Source organism: Silene latifolia, chromosome 7 (genome assembly GCF_048544455.1).
Source record: "Silene latifolia isolate original U9 population chromosome 7, ASM4854445v1, whole genome shotgun sequence".
In the NCBI taxonomy this organism is placed as follows: domain Eukaryota; kingdom Viridiplantae; phylum Streptophyta; class Magnoliopsida; order Caryophyllales; family Caryophyllaceae; genus Silene; species Silene latifolia.
Genome location: NC_133532.1, coordinates 3,475,580 through 3,503,394, shown reverse-complemented (window position 1 = coordinate 3,503,394; position 27,815 = coordinate 3,475,580). Strand labels below are relative to the sequence as shown.

The 27,815-nt window shown below is 37.5% G+C and overlaps 4 protein-coding genes, 1 long non-coding RNA gene and 1 other non-coding gene across 19 annotated transcripts; 2 read left to right on the top strand and 4 right to left on the bottom strand.

Moving 5' to 3' along the window:
• Nucleotides 1-164: 164 nt before the first annotated feature.
• On the bottom strand, nt 165-11,316 carry LOC141591411 (uncharacterized). 14 transcript variants are annotated; one of them, XR_012520841.1, is made up of 8 exons: nt 8,952-9,306; nt 8,058-8,301; nt 4,415-4,524; nt 2,808-4,104; nt 2,623-2,684; nt 2,301-2,532; nt 1,958-2,215; nt 165-599 (listed from the first exon to the last, which is right to left on the bottom strand). It is a non-coding gene; the product is annotated as an uncharacterized LOC141591411 (long non-coding RNA). The 14 variants fall into 14 exon arrangements; XR_012520839.1 differs by having other exon boundaries at nt 1,958-2,200; XR_012520847.1 differs by lacking the exon at nt 4,415-4,524 and adding an exon at nt 11,170-11,316 and having other exon boundaries at nt 1,958-2,532; nt 8,058-8,654; nt 8,952-10,193.
• LOC141591409 (laccase-3) lies at nt 1,454-4,104 on the top strand. Its single transcript, XM_074411719.1, has 6 exons — nt 1,454-1,610; nt 1,711-1,862; nt 1,983-2,227; nt 2,324-2,452; nt 2,857-3,807; nt 3,946-4,104. The coding sequence occupies exons 1-6, from the start codon at nt 1,509-1,511 to the stop codon at nt 4,074-4,076; spliced, it is 1,710 nt and encodes a 569-aa protein (XP_074267820.1). The 5' UTR covers nt 1,454-1,508; the 3' UTR covers nt 4,077-4,104.
• Nucleotides 8,100-10,187, top strand: LOC141591410 (laccase-3-like). Its single transcript, XM_074411720.1, has 4 exons — nt 8,100-8,328; nt 8,434-8,562; nt 8,996-9,946; nt 10,057-10,187. The coding sequence occupies exons 1-4, from the start codon at nt 8,100-8,102 to the stop codon at nt 10,185-10,187; spliced, it is 1,440 nt and encodes a 479-aa protein (XP_074267821.1).
• Nucleotides 11,317-12,070: 754 nt separating the features above from the next.
• Nucleotides 12,071-14,267, bottom strand: LOC141590820 (cation/H(+) antiporter 24-like). The gene has a single exon (XM_074411369.1). It carries the CDS (start codon nt 14,160-14,162, stop codon nt 12,105-12,107), a length of 2,058 nt encoding a protein of 685 aa, XP_074267470.1. The 5' UTR covers nt 14,163-14,267; the 3' UTR covers nt 12,071-12,104.
• A 6,884-nt stretch (nt 14,268-21,151) lies between these two features.
• Nucleotides 21,152-21,222, bottom strand: TRNAG-GCC (transfer RNA glycine (anticodon GCC)). Its single transcript has one exon. It is a non-coding gene; the product is annotated as a tRNA-Gly (tRNA).
• Nucleotides 21,223-21,999: 777 nt separating this feature from the next.
• Nucleotides 22,000-26,173, bottom strand: LOC141591418 (uncharacterized). Its single transcript, XM_074411730.1, has 2 exons — nt 25,107-26,173; nt 22,000-22,639 (listed from the first exon to the last, which is right to left on the bottom strand). The coding sequence occupies exons 1-2, from the start codon at nt 25,908-25,910 to the stop codon at nt 22,436-22,438; spliced, it is 1,008 nt and encodes a 335-aa protein (XP_074267831.1). The 5' UTR covers nt 25,911-26,173; the 3' UTR covers nt 22,000-22,435.
• Nucleotides 26,174-27,815: the final 1,642 nt, after the last annotated feature.

The following is a 27,815-nucleotide window of genomic DNA, read 5'->3' as shown; positions in this document are numbered from 1 at the left end:
GCAGACGAACATGAATGTGTAATCACTATCAACTTTCCGTCAAGTGCAAGAACCTTAGCGAAAGCTGAGTTAGGATCATAAATATACATCTAACCGAGTTTTCAATACAATGAAAAAGTCACCTCGTCAGCTAATATGACACCGAAAGTGCTCAAATATCTCCAGAAAAGCAAGAGGATTAAGTTATAGTAATCACTAAGCTTGTTTATTCTCAAATTCAACACCAGAAAGATAATCTAACATCCTAACCTATCCTAAATAAGCAACTGTGTTGTATTTCAACTCCATAATGTCAAATATTAACAAACTTCAACTTCCCACTACTTATTTAAACCTGCTCTTTTGTTGGTGATGGTAGGTGTACATACTTAATCCTTGAGAACAAGAGGATTAAGTTATAGTGATAGCCGTCTTTGTACGGTATTATTGTAGGAATTAATTAGTGAAATACGAGTAGAGAAGTTGGAGTCGCTGACTTACCAAACCATACCTTTTCCATTTGTGATTCTCGTCATTGGTTGAATATTAGACTTTGTGAAATAGAGTATTCTCAAACTAGTACGGAGTAGTCGTTTTCCATATCAGCTAGGTCAACCAATCTGTTAATGAACACCAAACACAACCAAATTTAGCCCCACAATCATTGCCCATATTGCAAGCCACAAATATATTTGATGAAACACAAATGAAACTCTTTAACATGCTACAAGCTTCTTATCCAAACGAAAATCAACGAATTTGTGTCAGAAAATAGAAATTACCTACTGTCTCGCAAAACCGACCCGTAGTTCACCATAAAAGAGTTCGTTATTCAGTAAGTTAATGGTTATATGGATAGTTAATTCAGCTGGTCTCCTGTTATATTAACAGGGCCGCATTCAAAACATTAAACAGCTAAAAGTAGGCGTTAATCCACCTTAGGTATTCACAAGCTGAACTATCACGGGATTTGCTGTTTTTCTGCTTCACAGAGCAATTCTAAAACCTAGTACCTAGAGGCCGGGTTGCGTAAACAGAGTACTCATAACTCACTAGCATAAACTGTACAGAGCATAAAAGCATAGAACTAGTATATGCAGCGGACTCACTAGCGTAATCACAACAGAGTAAAAACTATTGACTTTGTCATAAGATACTACGAATTCTAATCTGCAAACTAGAACTTGACCTTGTTCCTTTCTTTCATATCAGACGACAAAGTTTACAAAATCAGCACTTCCAGAAGAAAGATAAACGAGAAGGGGTAAAAGACTATAGTGGTCGACCCCAACACTAGAAATATAAATCTTATTTTCAAAATATATTGACCGGGCTAGTGGGTGTACCAAATCCTCTCTACAGTTTGAGCTCCTTACTGACTCGAAAACTACTTTGAAAATACCATTCACATAAACAACTACAAGCCAGTCTGAATAAAATAAGGTATTAGGTGTTTCCATAAATGTATATATAGTTCACTACTCTTAAGTATCTCAACACACAGAGTAAAACATAGTAAGATAAGCAAGATGGAGTCCCAGAACATAAAATGGTGTTTCTTAGGATTTTCTATGTTCATTACATTTGCAGCTTGTCTAGCAAAACCAGAAACCCATTTTCATAACTTTGAGGTATGTCGCTTCTGAGTTCCGTCTAAACTAGACGAGATTTATTTTATGCGCGTTAAGCTGCAGGCTATCATAATCATCATCTCTCATGTTTGTTAAACAGATCACACCAACACCAGTGAGTAGATTGTGCACAACCCAGCACATAATGACAGTTAATGGTCAATATCCAGGTCCGACCCTGGAAGTTCGTGATGGAGACTCCTTAGTCATCAAAGTCACTAACAGAGGCAAATACGACATCACTCTTCACTGGTAAGTATGGGGTACTACAATAACTAACAATGCATATCTTCCAACTAAAAAAATGTGTGTAAACATTATTGTGAGACTCTGAGTATATTTCTTACATTCACATTCTGATATTCAACTTAGGCATGGAATCCGGCAAATGAGAACGCCATGGGCAGATGGACCGGTATACATTACGCAATGCCCAATTAAACCGGGAGGAACCTACACATACCGGTTCACAATAGAAAACCAAGAAGGCACTCTTTGGTGGCATGCACACAGCAAATGGCTGAGAGCTACAGTTTATGGGGCTCTAATTATATACCCCAAGCTGGGATCTTCATACCCCTTTCCAAAGCCTGCAAGAGAATTTCCTATCCTTCTAGGTAAAGGGAATACTTGCAACATGCTCATACTATCAAAAGTGTGAAAAATATAATAGTTGTGAGAATGACTAACTGTCTAAATATGGTTTTTAACAGGAGAATGGTGGAACAGAGACCCAATGCACGTGCTTCGACAGGCTACTATAACAGGAGCAGCACCAAATATCTCTGATGCATATACTATCAATGGACAGCCTGGTGATCTCTATAGATGCTCAAGCACAGGTTGGTCTAGCTATAATTCTTCCCGTTTAAACCAGGATGCGTAAATGTCGCACCAAGCAACACCGGATATCTGTAGCTTACTTGATTTGCAACATCATAATGAGGAAATTTGAAGATGAATCAGATCAACAATCTAAGAAGTAGAACATCTAGCGTAATCAATCAAATACCTTAATAAGGAGTTGTGGGCTTGTGCTGCCGCAGAGAAATAAATCCAGTTAATTGTTCAAACCTAAATACAATAAAGACCTTTATCGTTGTTAGCTTTAAAAAAACCATCATCTTTCATATCAGAGCAGAATAAGGGTATAGAAAACGCTGATATATATGGAGTAGCAGTTAAAAGACATTTTACCTCAAAATAAGAGCTTGATATCATCATGACTACCTTAACTGCCATGCAGGTACGACAATATACCCAGTGCAGGCTGGTGAGACAATTCTTCTTCGAGTCATCAACGCTGCACTCAATCAACAGCTGTTTTTCGCAATTGCTAACCACCAAATGACAGTTGTAGAGGCAGATGCGGCTTACCATAAGCCCTTTACCACCAATGTCATCATGATTGGACCAGGTCAAACCACCAATGTCTTAGTCACTGCTAATCAACCAGCTGGAAGCTACTACATGGCAGCTACAGCCTATGCTAGTGCTCCCGGAATCGCCTTTGACAATACCACCACTACAGCAATTCTTGAATACAATTCTCCTCATAGTAAAGTTCAAAGAGGAGGTCAACCCATACTTCCACAACTACCAGTGTGGAATGACACCAACACTGCAAATGCATTCACTGCCCGATTCAGAGGTCTTAATTCACAGGGAAAGGTCCCCCTTGAAATTGATGAGAACCTATTTTTTGCTGTTGGCCTAGGAGTCATTAACTGCTCCCAGCCAAACTTCCGATGCCAAGCTCCTAACAACACTAGGTTCACCGCAAGCATAAACAATGTGTCTTTCGTACTGCCAAAAAGGAATTCAATATTGCAAGCCTTGTACCAAAATACTCCTGGTGTATTCACCACAGACTTCCCACCAGTGCCCCCAGTGCAATTTGATTACACTGGAAATGTACCTCGAGGGTTATGGACACCTGTTCGGGGGACTAAAGCATACAAGCTGAAGTTTGGTTCCACCGTTCAGATTGTTCTTCAGAACACAAACATCTCAACAATTGAGGACCACCCAATGCATCTTCATGGTTATCACTTCTTTGTTGTTGGGACTGGGAAAGGTAACTTCAATCCAAGTACAGATCCAGCAAGATTCAATCTGGTTGACCCACCCGTGCGAAACACAATCGGAACGACACCTGGAGGGTGGGTTGCCATTCGATTTATAGCCGATAATCCAGGTATATCACCAGCAACTTAATTCTCGGTGGTTTCCTTTTTGCACATTGCACGTAACTATTTTGTCATATCACTCCCAGGATATGGTAAATTGGTAATACACTCATACTAATCTTCCATTTCTTCTTGCTCGCTCACAGGCGTTTGGCTGATGCATTGTCACCTTGACGTTCATATTGGTTGGGGTTTGGCTATGGTCTTCCTGGTTGAAGATGGTGTAGGAAAATTGGAGTCAATTGAAGCTCCTCCAATAGATCTTCCTCAGTGTTAAGTAAAAGCTTCTAAAATACAGGAGTTACCTATTCAAAGAAATGAAATCTATGAGATGGTCTATATCCAAACAAAGAGTTACAGAGAACCCTTTTTTTCTTCAAGTGTACGTCTTTAATTAATTCCAACGCTCTAAAACTAGATCAGGTTCATAAATTTATTGTTTTGAAGATGTTTGTTGTATACATTAGTAAGCTCTTTCAAGATCTCTTCCCCTCTCATTTTGCACATTTCACTCGTCTCTCGGACAATTAAACGAATCAACATGACCAACACAACTGAGGAAACTATAAGCAAACACAGTTTATGAGGAACTAAGAGCATAAAACACAATCTCACATGCATGATGTGGAACAAACTGAAGTGAATTAGATGCCCTTGTAAATGTGTTCTTTTAATCCAAAGAGATCGCCGCATGCCACTGTAAACTGTTACTTTTAATACCAATTCTGCAATTCACGTTCGAGCATAGGCAAACTCAGCATATGTAAAAGAGAAACTAAGAATACCAAATTAGCGCTAAAACTCATTAGAAAAGAGATTGAACAACAGTCATTGAGTTAATTTAGCACAAGGTTATTCATAGCTCAGCTCGAGACTTGCATACTTGTATGCAACACATAGAGCATCCTAGTAAGTCAGTAAGCAACAATTCTTCTTGAGTATCATTGTGTATGTATTGGCACCGAATAGAGCGAAAGCGAATCCTCTCATAGGTAAATGCGCAAAAATTAGAGCTTAAAGGTTCAACAGCACTACAGCAGCACTCAGATAACAAGGCGCGTGACGGCATGAGGAAGTAAGGACTCCAAATAATGCAAACTAAGTTTAAATCAAAGTCCACAAGATAGCACTAGTAATACGGCCACTTGAGAAACAGCATCAAATCAGCTATCAACACATATATTTAAGCTTTGTAGCTTCGAAGAGTTTAATTTGTAAAACAGAAGTTGAATAAATGACCGAAATAACTCAAAACCGAGTTTTAACATTATTGTGGATAAATGTTAAAAATAGAAAATGAGCAAACCGTGATGATCATCACCAAGTGAGGCGTTGATCTGGAATCCAGCATTGTCGGTCTACAATTGATCATCGTTGTCTTCTGTAGCCGGATTAACCAATGGCTATGTTAATTGTTACTCCTATCTAACAACTGACTAACTACGATTCCTCAATCTTCAACTCCAATTACTAACAACTGGCTATGTTAGTACAACACTGGAGTTTGAGAAATTCCAGGTAAACAGCATGGGCACTGGGCCACTGGGGAGAGTCACAGTTTTCATAGTATACTATTAAGCTTCATGTTAAGGCGCTGCTCCTCGATTTTAGCTTCATCTTCTTTTTAGACTTTAGGTAACTGTGGAACAGTCACCACTTGTCTCTATCAGGTAAATGTGTGAATCCCAGATATATACGATTTACTTGTAAATCAGGCCCGTCTACTCTCTTTGTAATTTCTGGTCCGTCCTAAGACAGCTCTTGCTCACATTTAAAGTCGGGTGGCGCAATTATATTGCTAGAATTTATCAAGCAGATGGACATGAATATGTAATCACTATCAATTTCCATCCAAGAGCAACAACCTTAGCGGGGCCGGGTTAGGATCATAAATATACGTATTACCGAGTTTTTATTAAAATGAAAAAGTCACCTCCTCAGCTAGGATGAAACCGAAAGTACACAGGCAATCTCGGAAAGGGCAGAAAGATTACTAATCTTCTTTATTCTCAAGCTCGACACATGAAAGATTATCCAACCTATCCTAAATAAGCATGTTTTTAATGGTGGTGTTCTATTTCAACTCCATCGCTCTACTTAAATGTCAAATATTAACAAACTTCAACTTCCAACAACTACTATACTATGTTTGAACCTGCTCTTTTGTGGGTGAAGGTAGGTGTAGATACTTTTGATTTTGTTGAAATGAGATTATTATAACCTCGATTTGTCCTTTAATTCTTCTGAAAAACTATGACAATTGACGAACCCAGTTTGATCATACATATGAAAATGTATTAAATCTTTTTAACACAAATACAAACCACTAGCTAAATCAATCTTCAAGATAAATAAGTACTGAGTTTAGTACGGATTATAATATTTCAAACTGAGTTAAGTTGAACAAATCCAAATCAAACGACATTCGAAAAGTCAAAGAAATGAAATATCACTGCCAGGTTAGTTACCAATATTGGCTCCCTTACATGAAAACCAGTTTTCTTTTTTTCTGAATTTATACTTATTTATACAGTAGTGATGCACAAAAATCATCTTACTTACTAACGAAAAGTTTCAAAAAAAAAATCATAGATACTCCACAGTAGAAATTATAATATAACTTGTAAACTAATAAGAGACGTGTAATGCTTAACAGACCAGTAGTCAGTATACTGAATACTTGGGAATAAAAGGATTAGGTTATCCTACATAGTGATTACCGTCTTTCGACAGGTATATTGTACGAAATACGAGTAGAAAAGATATATGCATACAGTAAATTTCTGGTGTTGGAGTTGCTCGCTTACCAAGCACACCTTTTCTATTTGTGATTCTTGTCATTGGTTAAACATTAGACTTTGTGAAATATTCTCAGACTTCTTGTCATTTCTATATCTTCTTGGTCAACCAATCCCTTTTCAAACACCAAACACAACCAAATTCAACCCCACAATCATTGCCATATTGCAAGCAAAAAATTACTTGGTGAAAATTGAAACTCTTTTACATGTACAAGCTTCTTACCCAAAAAGAAAAAATATGAATTTGTTTCAGTAATTACTTGCTTTAGAAATACAAATTCTTATATAAAAACAATCTTGCAAAACCGACCAATACTTCTTAATAAAAGAGTTAGTAATTCTCTAAGTAAGTTGATGGTTATATGGGTAGTTAAATTGGTTGGTCTTACATTACATTAACATGAGACTGTCGTTAAAAAATAATCAGTTAAAAATAGACATTCATCAACCTTATATAAACACTACCTAAACTATCACTGGATTTGTTGTTTTGCTGCTTAACAGAGCAACTCGCTCTAAAACCTAGTACCTAGTGGCGGGCTCGAATAAACAGAGGACTCACTAGCCTAACATGACACAGCATAGAACTAGTATATACAAAGGAATCACTAGCATAATCACAACAGGGCAAAACTATTGATTTTGTTATAAGATACGACTCCTTTGATCTTTTGAATGACGGTATGCAAAGTAAAACTTGACCTAGTTTCTTTCATATTAGACGTCAACGTTTACCAAATCAGAACTTCCAGAAAAAGGGTTAAATTAGAAGGGAGTAAAAGACTATAATGGTAGAAAATATTATTTTCAAATTATTTATTTTCAAAATATACTGACCAAGCTAGTGGGTGTACCAAATCCTCTCTACAGTTTGAGCTCCTTACTGACTAAAAAACTACTCTGAAAATAAAATAAGGTATTAGGTGTTTTCATAAATGTATATATAGTCTACTACTCCTTAGTATCTCAACACACAGAGTAAGACATAGAAAGTTAAGCAAGATGGAGTCCCACAACATAAAATGCTGCGTCTTCCTAGGGTTATCTATGTTCTTTGCATTTGCAGCTTGTCTAGCAAAATCAGAAACACATTTTCATAACTTCGAGGTATGTCGCTTCTGAGTTCTGTCTAGTGACTCTAGTCTAGTCGAGATTTCTTTTATGTGCATTAAAATGCAGGCTATCATCGTCACCATCTCTCATGTTTGTTAAACAGATCACACCAACACCAGTAAGTAGATTGTGCACAACCCAGCACATAATGACAGTTAATGGTCAATATCCGGGTCCGACCCTGGAAGTTCGTGATGGAGACACCTTAGTCATCAAAGTCACTAATAGAGGCAAATATAACATCACTCTTCACTGGTAAGTAAGGCGTACTATATAACTAACAATGCATATCTTCCAACTATCAAAAATTTTGTGTAAACATTATTCTGAGTATGTTTTCTTACCTTCACATTTCTGATATTTGACTTAGGCATGGAATCCGGCAAATGAGAACGCCATGGGCAGATGGACCGGAATACATTACGCAATGCCCAATTAAACCGGGAGGAACCTACACGTACCGGTTCACAATAGAAAACCAAGAGGGCACCCTTTGGTGGCATGCACATAGCAAATGGCTGAGAGCTACAGTGTATGGGGCTCTAATTATATACCCCAAGCTGGGATCTTCATACCCGTTTCCAAAGCCTGCAAGAGAATTTCCTATCCTTCTAGGTAAAGGGAATACTTGCAACATGCTCATACTATCAAAAGTGTGAAAAATATAATAGTTGTGACTTGTCAGGAAGACTAACTGTAAATAACAATGGTTTTTAACAGGAGAATGGTGGAACAGAGACCCCATGCACGTCCTTCGACAGGCTACTATAACAGGAGCAGCACCAAATATCTCTGATGCATATACTATCAATGGTCAGCCTGGTGATCTCTACAGATGCTCAAGTACAGGTTGGTCTAACTATTATTCTCCCAACCCAACCCAGACGCGTAAATGTTGCACCAAGTAACGCCAGATATCAAATGTACTAAATGTAGTGTGCCTGAATTGCAACACCATATTGTGAAAACTAGAAGATGAATCAGATACAACATCTAGTACAGTAAATCGAGTACATTGATAGTTGTGGGATTGTGCAGCAGCAAAGCTATAAATCCAGCTAAATGTTCAATCCTAAACAGGTTACACATTAATAAAATAAAATATCCCCAAAATTGTTACACACACTCAACCAAGACCTTTATCATTGTTAGCTAAAAAAAAGACCATTATCTTTCATATCAGAGCAGACTGAGGGTGTAAAAAAAAGTTGATATATAGCTGAAGAAAACGTTTTTACCTGAACAAGAGCTTGATATACGGACTGCCTTAACTATCATGTAGGTACGACAATATACCCAGTGGAGGCGGGTGAGACAATTCTTCTCCGGGTTATCAACGCTGCACTCAATCAACAGCTGTTTTTTGCAATTGCCAACCACCAAATGACAGTTGTAGAGGCGGATGCGGCTTACCATAAGCCCTTTACCACCAATGTCATCATGATTGGACCAGGTCAAACAACCAATGTCTTAATCACTGCTAATCAACAACCTGGAAGCTACTACATGGCAGCTACAGCTTATGCTAGTGCTCCTGGAATAGCCTTTGACAATACCACCACTACAGCAATTCTTGAATACAATTCTCCTCATAGTAAAGTTCAAAGAGGAGGTCAACCCATACTTCCACAACTACCAGTGTGGAATGACACCAACACTGCAAATGCATTCACTGCCCGATTCAGAGGTCTTAATTCACAGGGAAAGGTCCCACTTGAGATCGATGAGAACCTATTTTTTGCTGTTGGTCTAGGAGTCATTAACTGCTCCCAGCCAAACTTCCGATGCCAAGCTCCTAACAACACTAGGTTCACTGCAAGCATAAACAATGTGTCTTTCGTACTGCCAAAAAGGAATTCAATATTGCAAGCCTTGTACCAAAATACTCCTGGTGTATTCACCACAGACTTCCCACCAGTGCCCCCAGTGCAATTTGATTACACTGGAAATGTACCTCGAGGGTTATGGACACCTGTTCGGGGGACTAAAGCATACAAGCTGAAGTTTGGTTCCACCGTTCAGATTGTTCTTCAGAACACAAACATCTCAACAATTGAGGACCACCCAATGCATCTTCATGGCTATCATTTCTTTGTTGTTGGGACTGGGAAAGGCAACTTTAATCCAAGTACGGATCCAGCAAGATTTAATCTGGTTGACCCACCCGTACGAAACACAATCGGAACGACACCAGGGGGGTGGGTTGCCATTCGATTTATAGCCGATAACCCAGGTATGTCACCAGCAACTTAATTCTCCTTTCTTTCTTTTTTGCACATTAGTCAAATCACTCCGAGGATATGGTAATACTAATCTTCCATTTCTTCTTGATCGCTCACACAGGGGTTTGGCTGATGCATTGTCACCTTGACGTTCATATTGGTTGGGGTTTGGCTATGGTCTTCCTGGTTGAAGATGGTGTAGGAAAATTGGAGTCAATTGAAGCTCCTCCGCTAGATCTTCCTCAATGCTGAGTCAAACTTTGAACATACAGGAGTTAACTACTCAAAGAAATGAAATCTACTAGATGTTCTTCATCCAAAGAAAAATTTACAGAGGACCTTTTTTTTTCTAATGTGTTTTTAATTGATTCCAACGCTCTAGAAGTAGATCATGTTCAAATGGATACCATGTAAAATATATTGTTTTGAGTGCGAGAAGTTTGTTGTACACACTAGTAAACTCTTTCAATGTCCCCTCCCTTGTCATGTTGCACATTTCACTCCAAGTATCTTACAGTTAAAGGGATCAACATGAACAACACAATTGCGGAAAATATAAGCAAACGGAGTTAATATTTAATATGGAACTAAGAGCACAAACCACAACCTCTTATGCATCAAACAGCCATCAGTAAAGCAACTCGGGTGATGTGTAATACCAACTCCGTACGAGTATAGAGAAAGTCAGCATATGTAAAAGAGACACTAAGAATACCAAATTAATACTAAAACTCAATAGATAAGAGATTGAACAACCGTGGTTGAGTTAAGTTAGCATAAGATTACGATATAGCTCAGCTCGAAACTGGCACATCTATTTAAGTAAGTAGGTCTTGGCATCGAATAAAGCAGAACCGAATAAAGCAGAAATGTACGCCATGCCTCTCGTAGCTAAAATATGCATGAATTAAAGCAGAGAAGTTCAACAGCACTACAGCAGCACTCAGAAAACAGTCATAAAACGACGCATGAGGGATTAAGGACTCCAAATAATGAAAACTAGGTTTAAAGCCCGTGCGTAAAACCGAAACAACCATACGTCCATAAGAATACCATTAATAACACGGCTACTTGAGAAACAGCATCAAATCATCTATCAGCACATATAATTAAGGTGTTCGTCGATACGAAGAGTTTAATTAAACACAAATGAATAAATAAAATGATCGAAATAACTTAAAACTGAGTGAATGTGGATAAAAGTTGCAGTAAATATGAAAAGAATTGTGCAAACCGTGATCGTAATTACTAATCAGAGGCGTTCATCTGGAATCCGGCATTGTCGTTCTACACTTGATTATCATTTTTTCTTCCCAAGCCGGATTTTTAAAGTTTTTAATCACCATGGGCTGTAGCTTTCCCTGTATACTATTGGGCTTCGTGTTCAGCCCTTGCTCCGATTCGATTTTACTCTTTTTAAAACCGTCTTATAAGCATAGAAGTGAGCAAATTAGATTCGGACCGGAAAAATGGACCGGACTGGACCATTTGGTCTGGATCAAACCCGGACCGAATTATTTTGGTCCGGTCCTCAGTCCTCATTTTTTCTAGGTTTGGTCTTTGGTCCAAGACCGGTTAATTTAAGTCCGGACCGAATAGACCAAATTTCATGTTTTTAATGACGCAACAGTAAAATATTATGAATCAAATTAATAATTTATCTTCAAAAGATATTACAAATTAGTATTGTCAATTATTTTCATAAAAAGAGTCGTCTAATAATTTAAATGCATTTTATTTAGCGGAATTGAAATGTAATTATCGTATACGAAATAGTGAAAAATCTAATTTTAGGTGATTAGGTCCATTTCGGTCCAAGACCGGACCAGACCAAATATTTCGGGTTTGGTCCGGTCCAAGACTGGAAATTTTAGGTCCAGTCTTTGGTCCACTAAATTTTTACTTTAGTTCTTCGGTTTGGTCCGGTTCAGTCCGGTCTTAGACCGATTCTCAACCCTACTAGAATGCGATGTAGCTAAATGCAAAAGATAAACCGTATTCACAATACGTGCACGATTTTGAAATCTAAATTATATACACAAACCTCAACAAATACTTAAAACAAAAAAGACTACCAAAGCAAATTTAATCACAAACTCAACACAAATAAAAAAAAAAAAAAAAAAGCTACCTACATTATTATGTTAATGTGGTTAAGAAAACAAAATTCTAAAAATCTATACAAATCCAAGGAGTAGCCCGGTGATCTCGCAAGACCTGTTGTTGAACGACTAGTACAGAAGAAGTAGTACTAAAATCCATAGACACCAAATAATCACCTATCAATCCAAGTTCAGGATTTTCACTCCATTTTGACAATCCTTCTAACAAAACAGGATTTATTCCATGTTTTCTCCCTACAATCCACATATCTATCTCTGTACTATCATTTAGTGACTGTATCGCCCCCACCGTCTCTAAACCCGTTGTAACCACCACTTCCTTGTACACTACTCTCTCGTTCTTCTCATTCTTCACCCAAAACCACGTCACCACCCCGTCGTCCAGCTTTCTTTCTGCCTCGTCGTCCCCCTGGTAATCGCTCGCCAAAAATCTTATTACTATCACTGACACGTCAACCTTCCCTACCATCCTATCTGCCAATGTGAGCGCCTCCCTCGCGTCTGGCCCTCCTAAGAATAACACTGCAAATTGACGGCCTAAGCGTCTACTGCACCCTGTCCGTCCTGGTATTGTCCCCCATCTGGTTGCATCCTTGCACGCTAATATCGCGACTGAGCATGGGGCGTGTGATAAGGTGTTAGCATTTACAGACTGTACACCAGGACGAATGACTGCTGACGTGTCATCGGGTCTATCTAAGCATTTCTTATGAAAGGGTAATATAATAAAAGAGACTTTATGGATCAAAGCCAACTCACATACATCCTGGTACATGGTTCTTTGAGGGGTTATACTGGTGAAGAAATTCATCGTAACTTGATCACTCCTAGCCTCTTCATATATTTGGATTGCATTGTGGATAGCCTCGTTGTTTGCGTCCCAATACTCGTCCTGCTTCGTGTGGTCAATGAAGACAGGGGCTGCTCTTCCAAGGAGTTCAACAAGGTATAAGGCGAATACATTAAAGGGGTTGGTTGGGGTTGGGTTTGCAAGGTCCAATAGGGTAAATAAGGTTGCGATGCTTTGTTCGTCATATATACAGGCAAGCACTCGGAGTTCCGATTCTTGCATTGTGTGCTGCACAGTTCTTTTTTTGTTGGTCATATATGGTTTTGTTGGATCATATAAGATGCTTATTAGTGGTGTTACTATGCTTGTCGCCACCGTTGTCAATAATACCATCATTGTGAAAGATGGAACCTTTATCATCTTTAAGTCCATCCAATGAAGATAAATAAGAAACTCCATTTGACCTCTTAGGCTGAGCATTAGGCCCAATACAAAGGAGTCTCTATATGGCACGTCCATCAATCGAGCGGCCATTACAACCACAACCAGCTTGGAAACAAAGGCCATGACGGTCATAGCGAAAAGCGGACCTAAACAAACCCAACATTCACTCAACGCATACACATCGGTCATCATTCCGACGGTAGCATATGAGAAGGGCATCAAAATTTGAGTCATGAAAACCTCACTCCTTTGCACAATAGTCAGTCCTATCATTGGGCCATCAGGTATGGCTAGCCCAAACCAAAGCGGACCATTTCCAATGGCGGCCCCAATAAAATCAGTCAGAAACCCTATTATAAATACTCCCAGAAATATCACGGTTATAAGAAGTTGTTCCACGGGTTTACCTTCTGGACTATAGTTGTTAATCCATTTCATTATTAATGGGATTATCCCAAAAACAACCCCGCTAAGGAAAATCACCGTGATTAGATAATAAAAGGCGTTAATTCCTTTAAAATCGCCTTGCTTAATGGCTTCAAACGCGACAATGACATTAATCCCGAGTAGATCGCTAATAATGACAGTTAATAAGGCGACACGGCCGAGTTCAGAGCTAAGGAGGTGCATGTCTCGGAGAATAGAGTAAATAACAGGGAATGTTGTAATAATAACGCCTGAGATGACGCCGCCTATAGACGAAAGTTTGCTCATTTCCTCGTCCATGTACTCCCTTAATAGTAAACCAACTATCCATACACCAATGTGTGGAATGACCACCCCTGCTATTGCTATAGCGTAATGTTTTTTACCGGCCTTTGTGATCACTGTTAAATCCATTTTTACCCCCGTGACAAAGAGCCAAAACATGAAGCCTATTATTCCCACGTTTTGTATAATGTATCTTGAGTTTGGTGGTATTACGGTGTCCCTGAATTTCTTGTTACGCCCTAGAACCGACGGTCCAAGCAATATTCCCGCCTTCAACAATACAAAAACAATTTTTTTAGTCCCAAAACAGAGTATTTATTAAGGAGTAGTATATTTTAAACTTTAAACCATGTGTCTCCTTTTTCATCAAGTGATACACAAATTGAGACCATTTTCATTATTTTTTTGGCTATATATTATGCCAAAATAAAGCGGAAATGATTCATTTAATATATTTGCGCAATTCTCTGTATTGTGAAATACGGAGTATATGGATATGTATGTAACCGTTATTCAATGTAATTGTCATCTTATATCATATGAAGATATCCTTTTTAGTATGTTTTTAGAATTTTTTGGTTAATTAGCGTTAATGAGCAAAATAATTAGTTAATAAGCGTTCATTTGAAACTATTTGGCTTCATAGTGTCCACGTCATCACTTTTTATTTTTTTTCAATTTTTATATGAAACCGCTAAGAAACTTAGCGGCTTCACTTAGTTTTTTTTTTTTTAATATATAAAAGGCAAAACCGCTAGGAATCTTAGCGGCTTATCATATCAGTACGGTCATTTTGTAGGGTAGTTGATGGAAGTTGTTGAAAATTGTTGAAAACTTGTAATAAGCCGCTAAAGTTCTCAGCGGCCTTACTCTTCAATTTTTTTTTTTTAAATAAAACAGATACAAATATTCGGACGATGACATTTTGTAAAGCCGCTAAGTTTCTTAGCGGTTTCATATAAAAATTGGAAAAAAATAAAAAATGATGACGTGGACACTATAGACCTAAATAATTTCAAATGAACCCTTATTATCTAATTATTTTGCTAATTAACACTCATTAACCAAAAAATTCATGTTTTTAACACAGGAATAAAGTTTCATGCCGCAAGATAAAATGCACGCGCCACTCAAAACAAGCTGTCCAACGTAAATTTTGTAAGGAAAAAAAATGAAATACCAGGACATCGGAGATGACTTTAGGTTGTCTCAAAGGCTTAAGAAGGAACTCCATAATATGGCTAAGAAGGAGAACAAGTGCGATTTCTAATAAAAGGTTAGTGAAAGAGAAATCAAGAGGACCAGTGCCATCAAGAATTGAAAAAGGTTGACTTTCTGGCCTTTGTTGACACAATATTGGAATTGTCTGTCCATTATATTCTATCATCGTCGTTGCATTCAACTTCTCCAATATTGCGTCCATATTATTGTTGTCGTTCTTCTTCTTTGTCTTCGTCTTAATGTTTTTTAATTCTTATTCGCGATATGATTGCTCTCACCAGTAACTACCTTATCTGTGACGCTTCAAAATGCCAAAATTAAGTTTCTACTTAGAGAGGAAAAGTGAGAAAGGTAAGAGGAGAAAATAATCAAAGGGACGAAAAGGGCATGCATGCAGAGTGTTATTGGAAGCAAACCAAAGCTTTTTCTTTTTTCTTTTTTCTTTTTTCTTTTTGATCAAGGATGGTTAGGCGTTAAATGAGGGTGTTTGTTTTAATTAACTGGTCACTGACTTTCTACAATATAGTCCTCACATTTCCTCTTAGTCATCTTTCCTTTTTCTCTTTTTTTTTCGAGTAAATTCCTTTTACTCTTTTTTATTCCATGTATTAGTTTAATTTTGGTTTAATATTATACAATCATTCTCAAAGTGCCACATAAACCAAAAAGAATCCTTACTCTCTCACATGTCAATTTAATCTATAATTAACCGCTATCTTATATTGCAAACAGATAGAAAGGCCATACTCGATAAAAGTTATTTTTGCAGTGTAAATTACATTGACCCTAACAATAGAAACGGAAACAGAAATATACACTTGTGAAAGGATGGATCGAGATTAAATTTATAAATAATATTATACACAATGTCGAAGTGATACACTTATTTGTCAATTACAAATAACACACTCCAATTTATCCAATATACGTATTCATTTCCGGGTGATCGACTTCAAGGCAACATTTTGATTAACTTGTTAAGTTCATGTTTTGAAGTTATTTAAACTTTTCACTATATTTTTACGGTTAAATTTTCCAAATTTTAATAAGGAGTATGGGTGAGGCCGGTATATGTTGAATAGTCATTTCAGGTATATGATGATGATAAAAGTGATAATTAAGAGTACTAGTTGTATGGAGGTTCCTCCTAGTCGTCAATTTGGGTTTGGGGATAAAGTGGGTCTTAGCTAAATTAGGTAAATAATGATTAGATAGAAACCCATGCGGAGAGGTATGGGAAAATAAATAAAGAGGGTATTGCCGTATTGGTATTGCCGACTTGCCGTATTGGTAACATATATACATAATGCAATGCGTACGTACACACATTAGTAAGCATGCATGTCTTCAGGTATACGTTAGTGTATGTATGTAGTGACTAGTGATGGTGATGAGGCCCTTTAATAGGAGTCAGCGTTTTTGCAGCGGAACCACAGCCCACAGCTTGCAATTGCATGCCCCTCAGTCCTCACTCCTCAGTCCTCACCTACATACCTCTATTTATTGCTTCCTTCCCTTTCCTCAATATTCATTCCTACGTCCATCTCACGTCTCCCTTTTTAGGCGGTTATTACTTACTCAATACATCTTCCTTAAGTAAGACGGATATATTCATCTTAAAAACAAAACGGGTTCAATAACATCTCACTTGCATAGATAGATGAGACAAACTTTTTTGCTAATTTCAATAATTTATGTAAAAAGTGGGTTAACGTATGCTTTACAGAATATACGTAGTCAATTGGTAGTCACGTACTCTGCTTAAATCTGCATGTTACTTGGTATAGACACAAGTCAGGTGGGTGTTATGTAAAAAGTGGTAATACCTATTATAGGCATAGCATGTAGCATATATAGCACCTAGCTTAGCTTGTGTGATTACCTGACCATTGCATGCACCTACATTTACGGATTGACTTAGAAATATTCCGTTCAAATCATTTGTTTATTCCGTTCAAATCATTTGTTTATCATTTACTAGTATTATCAATATACTTTTTGTAAAAATTAAAAAGATAAATAATTGAATGAGACGGATGGAGGAAAATCAAAATATTATGTCCGAGTAATTTGTTCAAAGGCAGTGGCGGAGCCAGGATTTGAACTTAGGGGGGCGAAAAATTCTAGGGGGGTCGAACGACTAATTTCATAAGGTACATTCGAAAAAAATTCGGAAATTTAACTAAAAACTTCGAAAATTTCATCCGCCAGGGGGGCGACCGACTCTGCTGGTATTATTTGTAACCCATAAAGGAAATCAGTATGCTGGTATTATTTGTAACCCATAAGAGCATCAAATCTGTGGTGTGTGTCCGTGTTAAATAGTACTCCGTAGTCCATAGTAATTAATAAATAAGGTGAAGACCTGCAGATTATAATAGCCATGGAGCGAGGTAAGAGTGATGAAACGGTACGCGATGCTGCTAAATTATTAAATGCATACGTACACCCATTCCCTGCCCAACCAAAAATATATCATCAAACTATGTACAACTCTTAGCTTGCTCCGTCCTAAAACAAAAACATGTAGTATAACACTACAGTAATTATAACGTAAAACTGTCTAATAGTATAAGACGGTCCTTAATATATACGAATACGTATTTATTGATGTGTTTAGCCGATTAAAAAATGTGACATAGATGTCCTATTCTACTCCATAATTTATGATAACGTTAGCAAAGTTGAAATTTAAGCAAAAGAAGAAAGAAGGTTAGTATTATTCTAATTATAAAGAAGGTGAAAACATTGATTGAAAAATAAGTATAGATATACCAAAATTGGGTTGGCATTGGAGATTGGAGGACGGAGTGAGTAAGAAGAAGCCGTGAGACTCAGGATAGATAGCGCCACTAATTAATTATTCCACACATGCATATTTCATACGGACTATAACACAATACAAATAATCATATATATGAGTATATATTTGTATATAGTTACAGACGATATGATACAAGCAAGTTAATTAACTCGGTGTTTTCATGGCGCTATCCCTCCTGAGCTTCGCAGTTTCTTCCATACTTTTATAATAACAACTCAACGACGATGCATATATATAAATAAATAATATGACTGACTACTTGGTTTAATTATTATTATTGAGTTTTGGAGATGGGAGAGAAAGGTAGTGTTATAGTGTAAGGTGAAGGGAGAGATAGATGAAGGCAAACTGCTGGAAAGGGTGTACGTTTGTATTTATAAGCCTGGTCATGGTCAAACTCCTTTCTAAACTAGTCAATGCCTTATGCCTCCCTCTCGTAGGAAATAGGAATGTAAGTTTATTTGGCCATGATCAATACCATTTTGGTGGGGGTTAATTAAGCAAGACCATCTTTATTTTATATTCACATATTTATTTGTATACTCGTCCATTGATTTTAATAAAAAATTATTAGGGTAAAGTCGCCCGAAAGATGTATATTAATTAGCATGTCAATCTTCAACCGTTTAGGTCAATATGGTTTAATTTCACATGTAATGTACAAATATAAAGATTAAATTATATATACATTTCATCACAATCCTAAATTATAAGTTTATTGAGGTTCAATATTTCAATTACCAGTTTATACTATAACCAAAATGCTTAGAGCCTCAAGTAGCCCGAGCTTACTATTAACTTGTATGAAATGGGCTTTTTCACTAGGGTTTTGAGCCAAATTTCCTCAAAATGAATTCTATAAATAATTTATTTTTTTGCATCAAGAATTGCTATATACTACAAGTATATCCTTAGAAAATAAAGTAGGAGGGCATTGATTGATTATAAGCCTAATATTACTCATCTTGTCGGAGCAGGCCCTGAATTAGGCACATTATAATTTACTTAATACTAGCAGTAGTATTGCGTGCTTATGTGATTGTATCATGGATGACAGCTTGCTTACCCTTTAACTTAGCTTCATTCTACTCTATACTTATTATACATTGCTCGTTAACTTAATTTCTACGTGAATGCAGGATGCATGCTTGCTACTTCATATTCTTTCACATGGTTGATTGTGTAGTAGTCAAACTAAAACTAACGCTCGTTCTTTTTCAATGTCTTAAAGTTTGTCTGCAACTATCTGCTGCCGCAACTATACACCTCCAAATTTCTTCAATATAAGTAGCTTACTAGGTACCACAAGATAAGTATCGACATCTCATTGTGTTTAAAAAATTACGTTTAATAAATAAACTTAAAACCCTAGTAACAATTCTTCCACCTTATTGCATGTCTTGCTTTAAAGACCCTTTGGGTATTATTCACATTCTATAAAATACGGAGTACTGTAGCTAGGGACATACAACAATGAGAGTTTTCTTACCTTATAAAAAAAACAATGAATTTTAGTACTACCCACTCACATACGAAGTACATTATCTTTCTCAACATTATATAAGGATATTAATTTGTGTGTGAAACGATGGTAGTGAATCTCGGTATCACTTAGTGACGTCCTATCGTAATTAATCGTTCTTCCCCAATAAGGGTAATTCGTGGAATAAATATGGTATTATAGGTTTCGCTGCATTTTAGGCCCCCATGGCCCATACTATCTTCTTACTGAATCATATAGCCTAGGGATAGCAGTGTAGCAGTGTAGGTAGTACTGTCTGAGCCTAGTCTAGATTATTATTGAAGCCTTGGTTGGGTAGTTAGGTGATTATTTACTGCATGCATAGTTCCTTCATAACCATTTAACATTTTCAGCATTGTTCATTTGCTCTACTTTCATGACTTTGGTTCCCGTAAATTTACTTATATTTAATACTCCCTACTTAAACAATGCTAGGGCATCACCTCATGCATGCATGATACCAAGTCTCAGTATTACCTTATGTGCTTCTCGCATGCTCTTATATAGAGATTGTCATTTTGACCAATCGTACATGTTGACTGTGACATTTTGAGAGGGTGGTGTCATCTTATTTTCCAAATTTCAATCTAGATATACAATAGGATACGATAAAATAAAGTGATAACGCGATAAATTATCTAATATTTTACCCTCGTTTAGAAAATAGATCCCGAGTTTAGAATAGCATATATATAAGGGTTTAGATTTATGAATGACAAGGGCTTGAACAAAGTTCCAAGAGTGATTTGAAGAATAAGAAAAGTAAAGGCATAAAGCGTTATTAGTGAAAAGGGTAAGAGTTGACGTGGAAGTCGTCCTTGCTAAACTTATTGAGGAACAGAAAAGGAAGTTTTTACAATGATCCAAGGAGCCAATTAAATGTTGAGATGACGTTTCATTGATCGAATAATCACATGAAAATACTATTCCCTCCATTATTAAATCAACGGAAATAGAAAAGTGAATTTCATGAAAATAGTATACTTGTAACATCCAACATGTAATGCTCAATCAACCATATGTTTGTTTGTTGGACATTTTTTCATAAACATTCTCCTACAAATACGGGAGCCCAAAACTAATACGTACTACTAATGTTGATAGATTAGACTAATAACAATGACTTGATTATGGATCCCATCATTTAAATATTTCGTACTAATTATTTCTTCTCATAGGTATCATTTGGTTGATAAAGAAATTGGTACGATAAACACAAATCCAATTCATGTAAACTTTTTTTGTACAAACGATTACTGTGATTTTGACAAATACCATTTGTTGTCGTCAATATATGAGTTGAATTCCATGGAAATGTTTGGCATTAAGACTCTCTTGAAAGTTCTTTTTAAAAAGTTTTCATATTTTCCTAAGACAAACTATTGAGTATCGACCCCCCTCGAACTGATATTGAGTGATTAGCAACTACGGATTAATTAACAAAAAATCTTGTGAAAGGAGAAGTCCGTCTTCTAAGGGAGGTCATGACAAGAAAGAGGGTCCAAAAAGTTTAGGAAAAGGCCCATAGTAATTTGTGGATGGATGGATGGATGGCCCATTGAACAGAAAAGCAAAAAAAGTTGCACCAGCCGGGAATCGAACCCGGGTCTGTACCGTGGCAGGGTACTATTCTACCACTAGACCACTGGTGCTTCTTGTTTTACTTCAGTCTTTAAAATGTTGTAACTTTATACATAACGGAGTCCAAACAATCAACCTTCCAAATTTTCGTTCTTTTGTTTCTAGCTAAGTTGACGAGTAGTGTACTCTGAAATTGTGTGAAATTAGCATCTTTTGGTTCATTTGAGAATGTCAAAGTCGTGCCAAGCACTGAATTAAACCCAGAAGTTTATTAATTTGTAAATACAAGTTTACAACTCCCATCATTCTTTGTCGTTGTCGTTGAGGTGGTGTCATAAGGTGTACCTTCCTTTAATCCTTTTTCTTGATGCCGAGATTTTAGATGGGAGAGGAAAGCAGGGGGGATAGAAGGTTTGGTTGGAGGAAAATGGTTCCCTCTTTAAAAAGCCAATATCAGGCTCGATTTCTCGTTTCCTCCACTCCCTTTCCTACTGCATCCAAACTAACCCCAATGGAGAAATCAAAGTAATGGAGATGAAACCATTGCTGGTAGCTGCTGAAAACTTGACATTCACCCACAGACATTATATTACTCGTCATCACATCATAATTCCCCGTTAATCTTTTCAAGTAGCTTGGCGATCTACATATTTCCCTCTACTGCTAAACAGAAAAATCATACGAATTCCGCAGACAGACAGCTTCCTGCAACTCTGCGCTGTCCAGATTCTCTGCCAATGTTGATCGAGTACGATTTTACCAGAGAACAAAGATGGACACTTGGCTATGATCAAACAATAAAACAAGCCAAGGAATAGCTAAGAGTAGAGCAAGATCAACTCACTAAAGAAGTACAAGCCTGAAATGAGTGCTAAAAATACAAATTCTGATAATTCAAGAATTCCGAGTCACTATGAAACCAAAGAGCTTACAAATGTGGGCTGAGGAGCAATCACCAAATAAAGCACAAGAACATAAATATGTCATAAAACCCCTGCTTCAACCTCGGAATAGGATTCAATTCTAATAGACCAACCTAAAGCTGATCACTTATTGTTCACTGAAACTTTGGAATCAGTCAAAATTGAGAAAGCCATTATACAACAGAGTCAAAGAATCAAACCTGTCTGCAGCCGCTTCTAAATCATACTCAACTAATCTGAGGTGACGATGTCTATAAATGTGTATTGAGTTTACCACAAAGCATATGTACCTCTGGAAGCAAACTGGCAAAGCTGCACATCACACATAGGTGACTGGAAAGAATAAACCTGTCTACACATTTCAGTTGCTGTTGTGATCATTACGATCCTGGAACAAGTCTTTCGCAGCTTCATAGGTAGACCAACAGATAGCAGCTGCGGGGGCATGGAAAAGCATTCTTGGGACCCACCCCCTCAAGAGCCCCTTGTACCCATCCTTTTCCACAATTGTTCTAATAACATGTCTTATGGAACCACTTTTGAATCTGTCACACCCACACACCCCCTGTGGGAACAAAGAATCATACAATTGAGTAAGATAAAAGGAAGACAGGTTCTATTAGCAGCAAACATATTACAGTGACAAGCACTTTCAGAGGGAACAAAGTTATCACCAAAATTATATCTCTAGTGTGCAAGAGGAATACTTGAAGACGACATAAAACTATTACGGGCGGAGTAGAATAAATTTCAACAATTGTTTTCAAATTTCACTTGCAGAAAAACACCAGTTTACAGCGCATAGAGCTGCTTAAATTCACAGCAGAAGTTTTCTCAAATGTCAAAAACTCACACAGCTTTTTTTCACTAGTTTGACAAACTACCACACATCATGACAAGGACTGTTAGGGAAACTGCTTTAGACATGTAAGTAATGCACTGGATACACAGGGTCCAAAATAGGTTCTATACCACTCAAAACTTGCATAACTATATAAAGATCGAGCCTATAAAGTTGGTCATTACCGTCCCCAGTCCGTGCTACCCCACCCCAAACAAGACAAACATTTGTATCGCCAATCCGATAAAGAACTATATGCTCTCAAGAGGAAAATCAATACTTCCAATCAACAATTAGCCCTTATATGGTTCGAGAGATACAGAGCGAGAGGCAGTGTAATGAGAGGGAGGAAGGGAGGGCATTACAAAACATCTCAGTTCATCGAGCTAGGGAAAACATTGTTAGCATCAAAATTATCTCCACAGTGAAAGGGTTAGACCTTAGAAGGTCGTAGAATACTTTGGGACGATATAAAACTGTTACATACTGGAGTGCAATAGATTTCGGCAATTATTTCCACTTGCAGAAACAGTCTAAACGCATACTGCTGCATATCACAGCAGTGAAATTTTCTCAATACGTCAAAAACTCACACAGCTTCTACTCACTAGTTCAACAAAACTTTTACCCTACACCATTACAAGCACTCTCAGGGAAATGGCTTTAGACACGTAAGTAATGCATTGCATTGGATACACAGAGTCCACAATAGGTTCTATACGACTCAAAACTTAGACTGGAATAACTACATAAACAATGAGCCCTATAAAGTTGATTATTAGAGTCCCCAGTCCTCCACCACAAAAAAAAAAAAAAGACAAACATTTGTATTGTAGTCCAATATGAAATCCGATGCTCTCAAAAGGAAAATCAATAGATCCAATCAAAATTTGGCCCTTAATGGTTAGAGATATAGGGTGGGAGAGGCAGGGTGGGGATTGGAAAGGCATTCCATAACAGCCAAGTTTGTTGAGCTAAGGAAAACACTGTCAACACCAAAAATTCTCTACAGTGCAGGTGTTATAAGGTCATAGAATACTTTGAGACGACATAAAACTATTACGTACTGGAGTACAATAGATTTCGGCAATTATTTGCACTGCAGAAACAGTCTACAGAGCATACAGATGCTTAAATTCACAGCGGAGAAGCTTTCTCAAGGCATCTGAATTCGCACAACTTCTACCCACAAGTTCCAAAAAGTTTTTGCCCTCCATCCTACTAGACAGAGTTGTGAAAAGGGCTTACAAGACCAGGTAAAATGTTACATTGGATACACAGACAGCAAAATTCATCTATACAACTCATGTGTTAGCCTGCATAACTATATCATCATTTAGCTCTAAAAAGTTTATTATTTCCCTCCCCAGTTACCTGCTTCCTCATCCCAGACAAGACAAACATTTGTATTGACAGTCCAATGTGGAATTTGGTGCTCTTAAGAGGAAAATCAATAGCTCCATTCAATGTTTAGCCCTTATATGGATGGAGAGACAGGCAGTGAGAGGCAGGGTACGGAAAGGAAGAGAGGGGCGTTCCATAACAGCTAAGGGATCGTTTGGTTCAACAAGTCGGAATGGAATGGAATGGAGTTTGATAGTATGGTGGACTGGTGGCATGGGGTTCTAAATCCATAGTCGCCTAATCTTGTTTGGTTCATCATAAGTTATAGAAGGGGTGAATGTTGTTTGAATCCAAGGGGGAATGGTGGGTATGAGATTTCAAGGGGTTGGGGTGGAGTTAGAATCCATTGGGTATCTAACTCCATTCGAAATCACCCCAAACAAACAATAGAATGGATTCCAATATGCTCAACCAAACACCTCCTAAGTTCATTGGGCGAACGAAAACATTGTTAGCACCAAAACTATCTCCACAGTGAAAGGGTTAGAAGGACATAAACACATTAGGACTGCAACCTAATACTCGTAGTTTTCTAAAAGTCAAAATGTCACACAGTTTCTCCGCTTCATAGTCAGTGAAAGGGAAAGGGATATGGCCAGCAACTGATAATGATGCAAAAGATACACAGGCAGCAAAACGGCTTCTATTTCGTAAATGATTCATTACTTAGACTAGCATATAAACTACATCATCAATCAGCTAAAAAAAAAGTTGATTAATTCCAAAACAGCTAAGTTGGTTGAGCTAAGCAAAACATTGTTAACATATAAAATAGAGAAAGAAGGACCTGGCACTGAAACTGGGTCTTGACAACATCCAAAGGCGTGGTAACAAAGGCAGCGAGAGCCCCGGCACCAGCACCAGCAGTGGCATGGACAAGCAAGGTTTCCTCATCCACATTATTACCATCTACATGATGTGGAGAAATCTCAACCAAACCCTTCTTAGCAGCCTCGTACGTAGCGAAATGAACGGCAGTAAACGGTGCGTTCATGAGGACAGTGGTCCTATACGAAGCGTAGAAAGCCTTGAACCCCTCATCTCTAAAAACCCGCCTGACACAGTGAGAAACCCCAGTGTAGGCCCCACCAACACCGCCACCAAGCTGAAGCCTCTGCTTGACCATATCCATGGGGGTCAAAACGGCGTCGCTCATGACAGTGGCACACACCCCAGAAGCTGCGTGTGCCAGGTGGTTATTCGGGTTTCCTTTAGACAAGGCCTTCTTGCAGAGCTCGTAAACCGAGAAGTAAACCGCGTGTGCCGGGCCAGCACCGAGGCCCATAGCGGCAATACCACGGTAAAACCCAGATGGACCGTCGGATTTGAGGATAGCGCGGAAGGCAGTGCGGACACCGACGGATTTAATAGGGCAGGAACCGAGGGCTTGCATACGGGTTTTGATGGTGTCAACGGGGAACATAGCCATGTGTTCAGCGCAGCCGGCGATAGAACCGGCAACCATGAACTGCCAGAATTGAAGACCGTCGTGAGATGAGACCTCCTGAGTTTGGGTATGTGTATGAGTATGAGTCTGGTGCTTAGATATGCCGTCGGTCATCGTTGTGGTGGTGGTGGTCGTAGCGGCCATTACTTTCAACCAGGAATAATAATAATAATATAATATGATTGGAATTGAAAGAGTAATGGTAATAGAAAGGTGAGGTGGGGGGTAAGTTAGTGGGAATCGTGGAAGATGAGAATTTGAAGATAATTCCTAAATTGATTTGAATGAATAGATGGATGGATTCAATTCAATGAGTATTTGGATTCTAAGGAAGAAGAATCAAAGAGGGATGAGATTATGTTTCGTATCAAGAAAGTAATTTTACGATGTTTATTTTGGGAAACATTGATTTGGGTAAATATTAGGAATTAGGGTTTTCTCAGATTTTCGGTGCGCCGATCCGCCACTTCGCCGGAAATTCAACACCTTACGTGGGTGTATTCCCTAATTTGTGAGAAAAAAGAACATACATCGGATGTATTACCTCCAACTTTTTTGTTTTTTGAGCATATATGTATTTTTTTTGAGCTTATTTACTCAAACTTTATTTGTTTTTGAGCATATTTGTATTTTTTAGAGCATATTAAAATTTATAAGTTAGATTTTAATATTTTTTCCGTCAAAACTCAAATTTAACTAAACTTATAGTAATGTTTTTGAGTTTTATTGCAATTTTTTAGAGTTTAATGTTTAAGTGAATAAACTCAGAAACTTCATAGTAAAACTCAGAAACTTTAAAATAAAACTCAAAAACTTTATTAGAATGCTCATAAACTATAAAATGGGAGGTAGTACATCAGATGTATAATCCTCTTACTGCTAATTTGTGGTCACCAACACTTTCACTTCTTTTTTTTCTTTTTTTTTTTTTTGGAAATTCCCACTTATACCGTTATTGCGTTATACCCCTTTAATAATGCACAAATAGGATTATACATCCAGTTGTACCATGAGCATGGTACAACCAAGTATAAGAATTCGAGCTTTCGTGTATTTTTTCTGAGCTAATTTAAATTTCATGTTTTTAATGTGTAAATGAATGTACTCAATATTTTCTAATAAAGCTCATATTTTTTAATATAAAGCTCGGATACTTTGACACAAAGCTCAGGTTCTACACCGTACAACATATACATCTGGTTGTATAGTCCATGAATTGTTATGGCTAGTCTCACTTGTATTGTACTCTTTTTTTTCAAAAAAAATCATTTATACCCTCCAACATTCTATTTATTCTCACTTATACCCTCTAAGTATAGTAAATGATAAATGTTGAGGATAAAGTGAGAAAGAAGGGAAGAAGATGAATGTTGAAGATGAAGTGGAGTCATATAAAATGAATTTGGAGGAAAAAACGATGTTTATTGAAAAGAAAACAAATATTTCAATTAGAATATGCTTCTTTATATCGTTTACGAAGCCTTTAACATCTTACTTAAAACTTTGACGGTACTTAATACTTCTTCCCATTTCATAACGATAACATGAATTCATTTCACGTCTTAATTGTTTGTGATAATTAGTATTATGGATTTATGGTCACTAGGAGTGTTAACGTGCCGAGCCGAGCCCGGGCTTGGCCTTGCTCGGCTTGTGCTCAAGAACCAAAACACGAGCTCGAGCCGATCTCGAGCTTACCCGAGCTTGAAAATATTGTGTTCGTTATCAAGCTTACAAGCTTTAATGCGAGCTAGATCTAAACTCGAGCCTATATATAATTGCTAATTTTTTGATTTTTTTTCCTTCGGATATTTTCAATAAGAAGGCTCGAAAGTTATATGTAAAAATATTTGACAAATCAGTATGACATTAGATATCTGTGATACAAATACATAATCATGATAGAATATTTTTATAACATATGAGCAATATTTTATCTAATCACACAAGTTTGAGCCGCTCGCGAGCTTTTCGAATCGAGTCAGCGTTTGCTCGGCTTGACTCGTTAAGCTATCGAGTCGAGCCCGAACCCGAGTCGAGCTCGCACAA

Bases quoted from the DNA above. Each gene is read 5' to 3' on its own strand.
- LOC141591418 (XM_074411730.1), bottom strand. From the start codon at position 25,910: ATGGCCGCTACGACCACCACCACCACAACGATGACCGACGGCATATCT. The intron at 22,640-25,106 runs GTCCTTCTTTCT...TTGTTCCCACAG, and splicing joins AGACCCAGTTTCAGTGCCAG to GGGGTGTGTGGGTGTGACAG.
- LOC141591410 (XM_074411720.1), top strand. From the start codon at position 8,100: ATGAGAACGCCATGGGCAGATGGACCGGAATACATTACGCAATGCCCA. The intron at 8,329-8,433 runs GTAAAGGGAATA...GGTTTTTAACAG, and splicing joins AGAATTTCCTATCCTTCTAG to GAGAATGGTGGAACAGAGAC. The intron at 8,563-8,995 runs GTTGGTCTAACT...ACTATCATGTAG, and splicing joins CTACAGATGCTCAAGTACAG to GTACGACAATATACCCAGTG.
- LOC141591409 (XM_074411719.1), top strand. From the start codon at position 1,509: ATGGAGTCCCAGAACATAAAATGGTGTTTCTTAGGATTTTCTATGTTC. The intron at 1,611-1,710 runs GTATGTCGCTTC...TTTGTTAAACAG, and splicing joins CCCATTTTCATAACTTTGAG to ATCACACCAACACCAGTGAG. The intron at 1,863-1,982 runs GTAAGTATGGGG...TATTCAACTTAG, and splicing joins TACGACATCACTCTTCACTG to GCATGGAATCCGGCAAATGA.
- LOC141590820 (XM_074411369.1), bottom strand. From the start codon at position 14,162: ATGTTTTGGCTCTTTGTCACGGGGGTAAAAATGGATTTAACAGTGATC.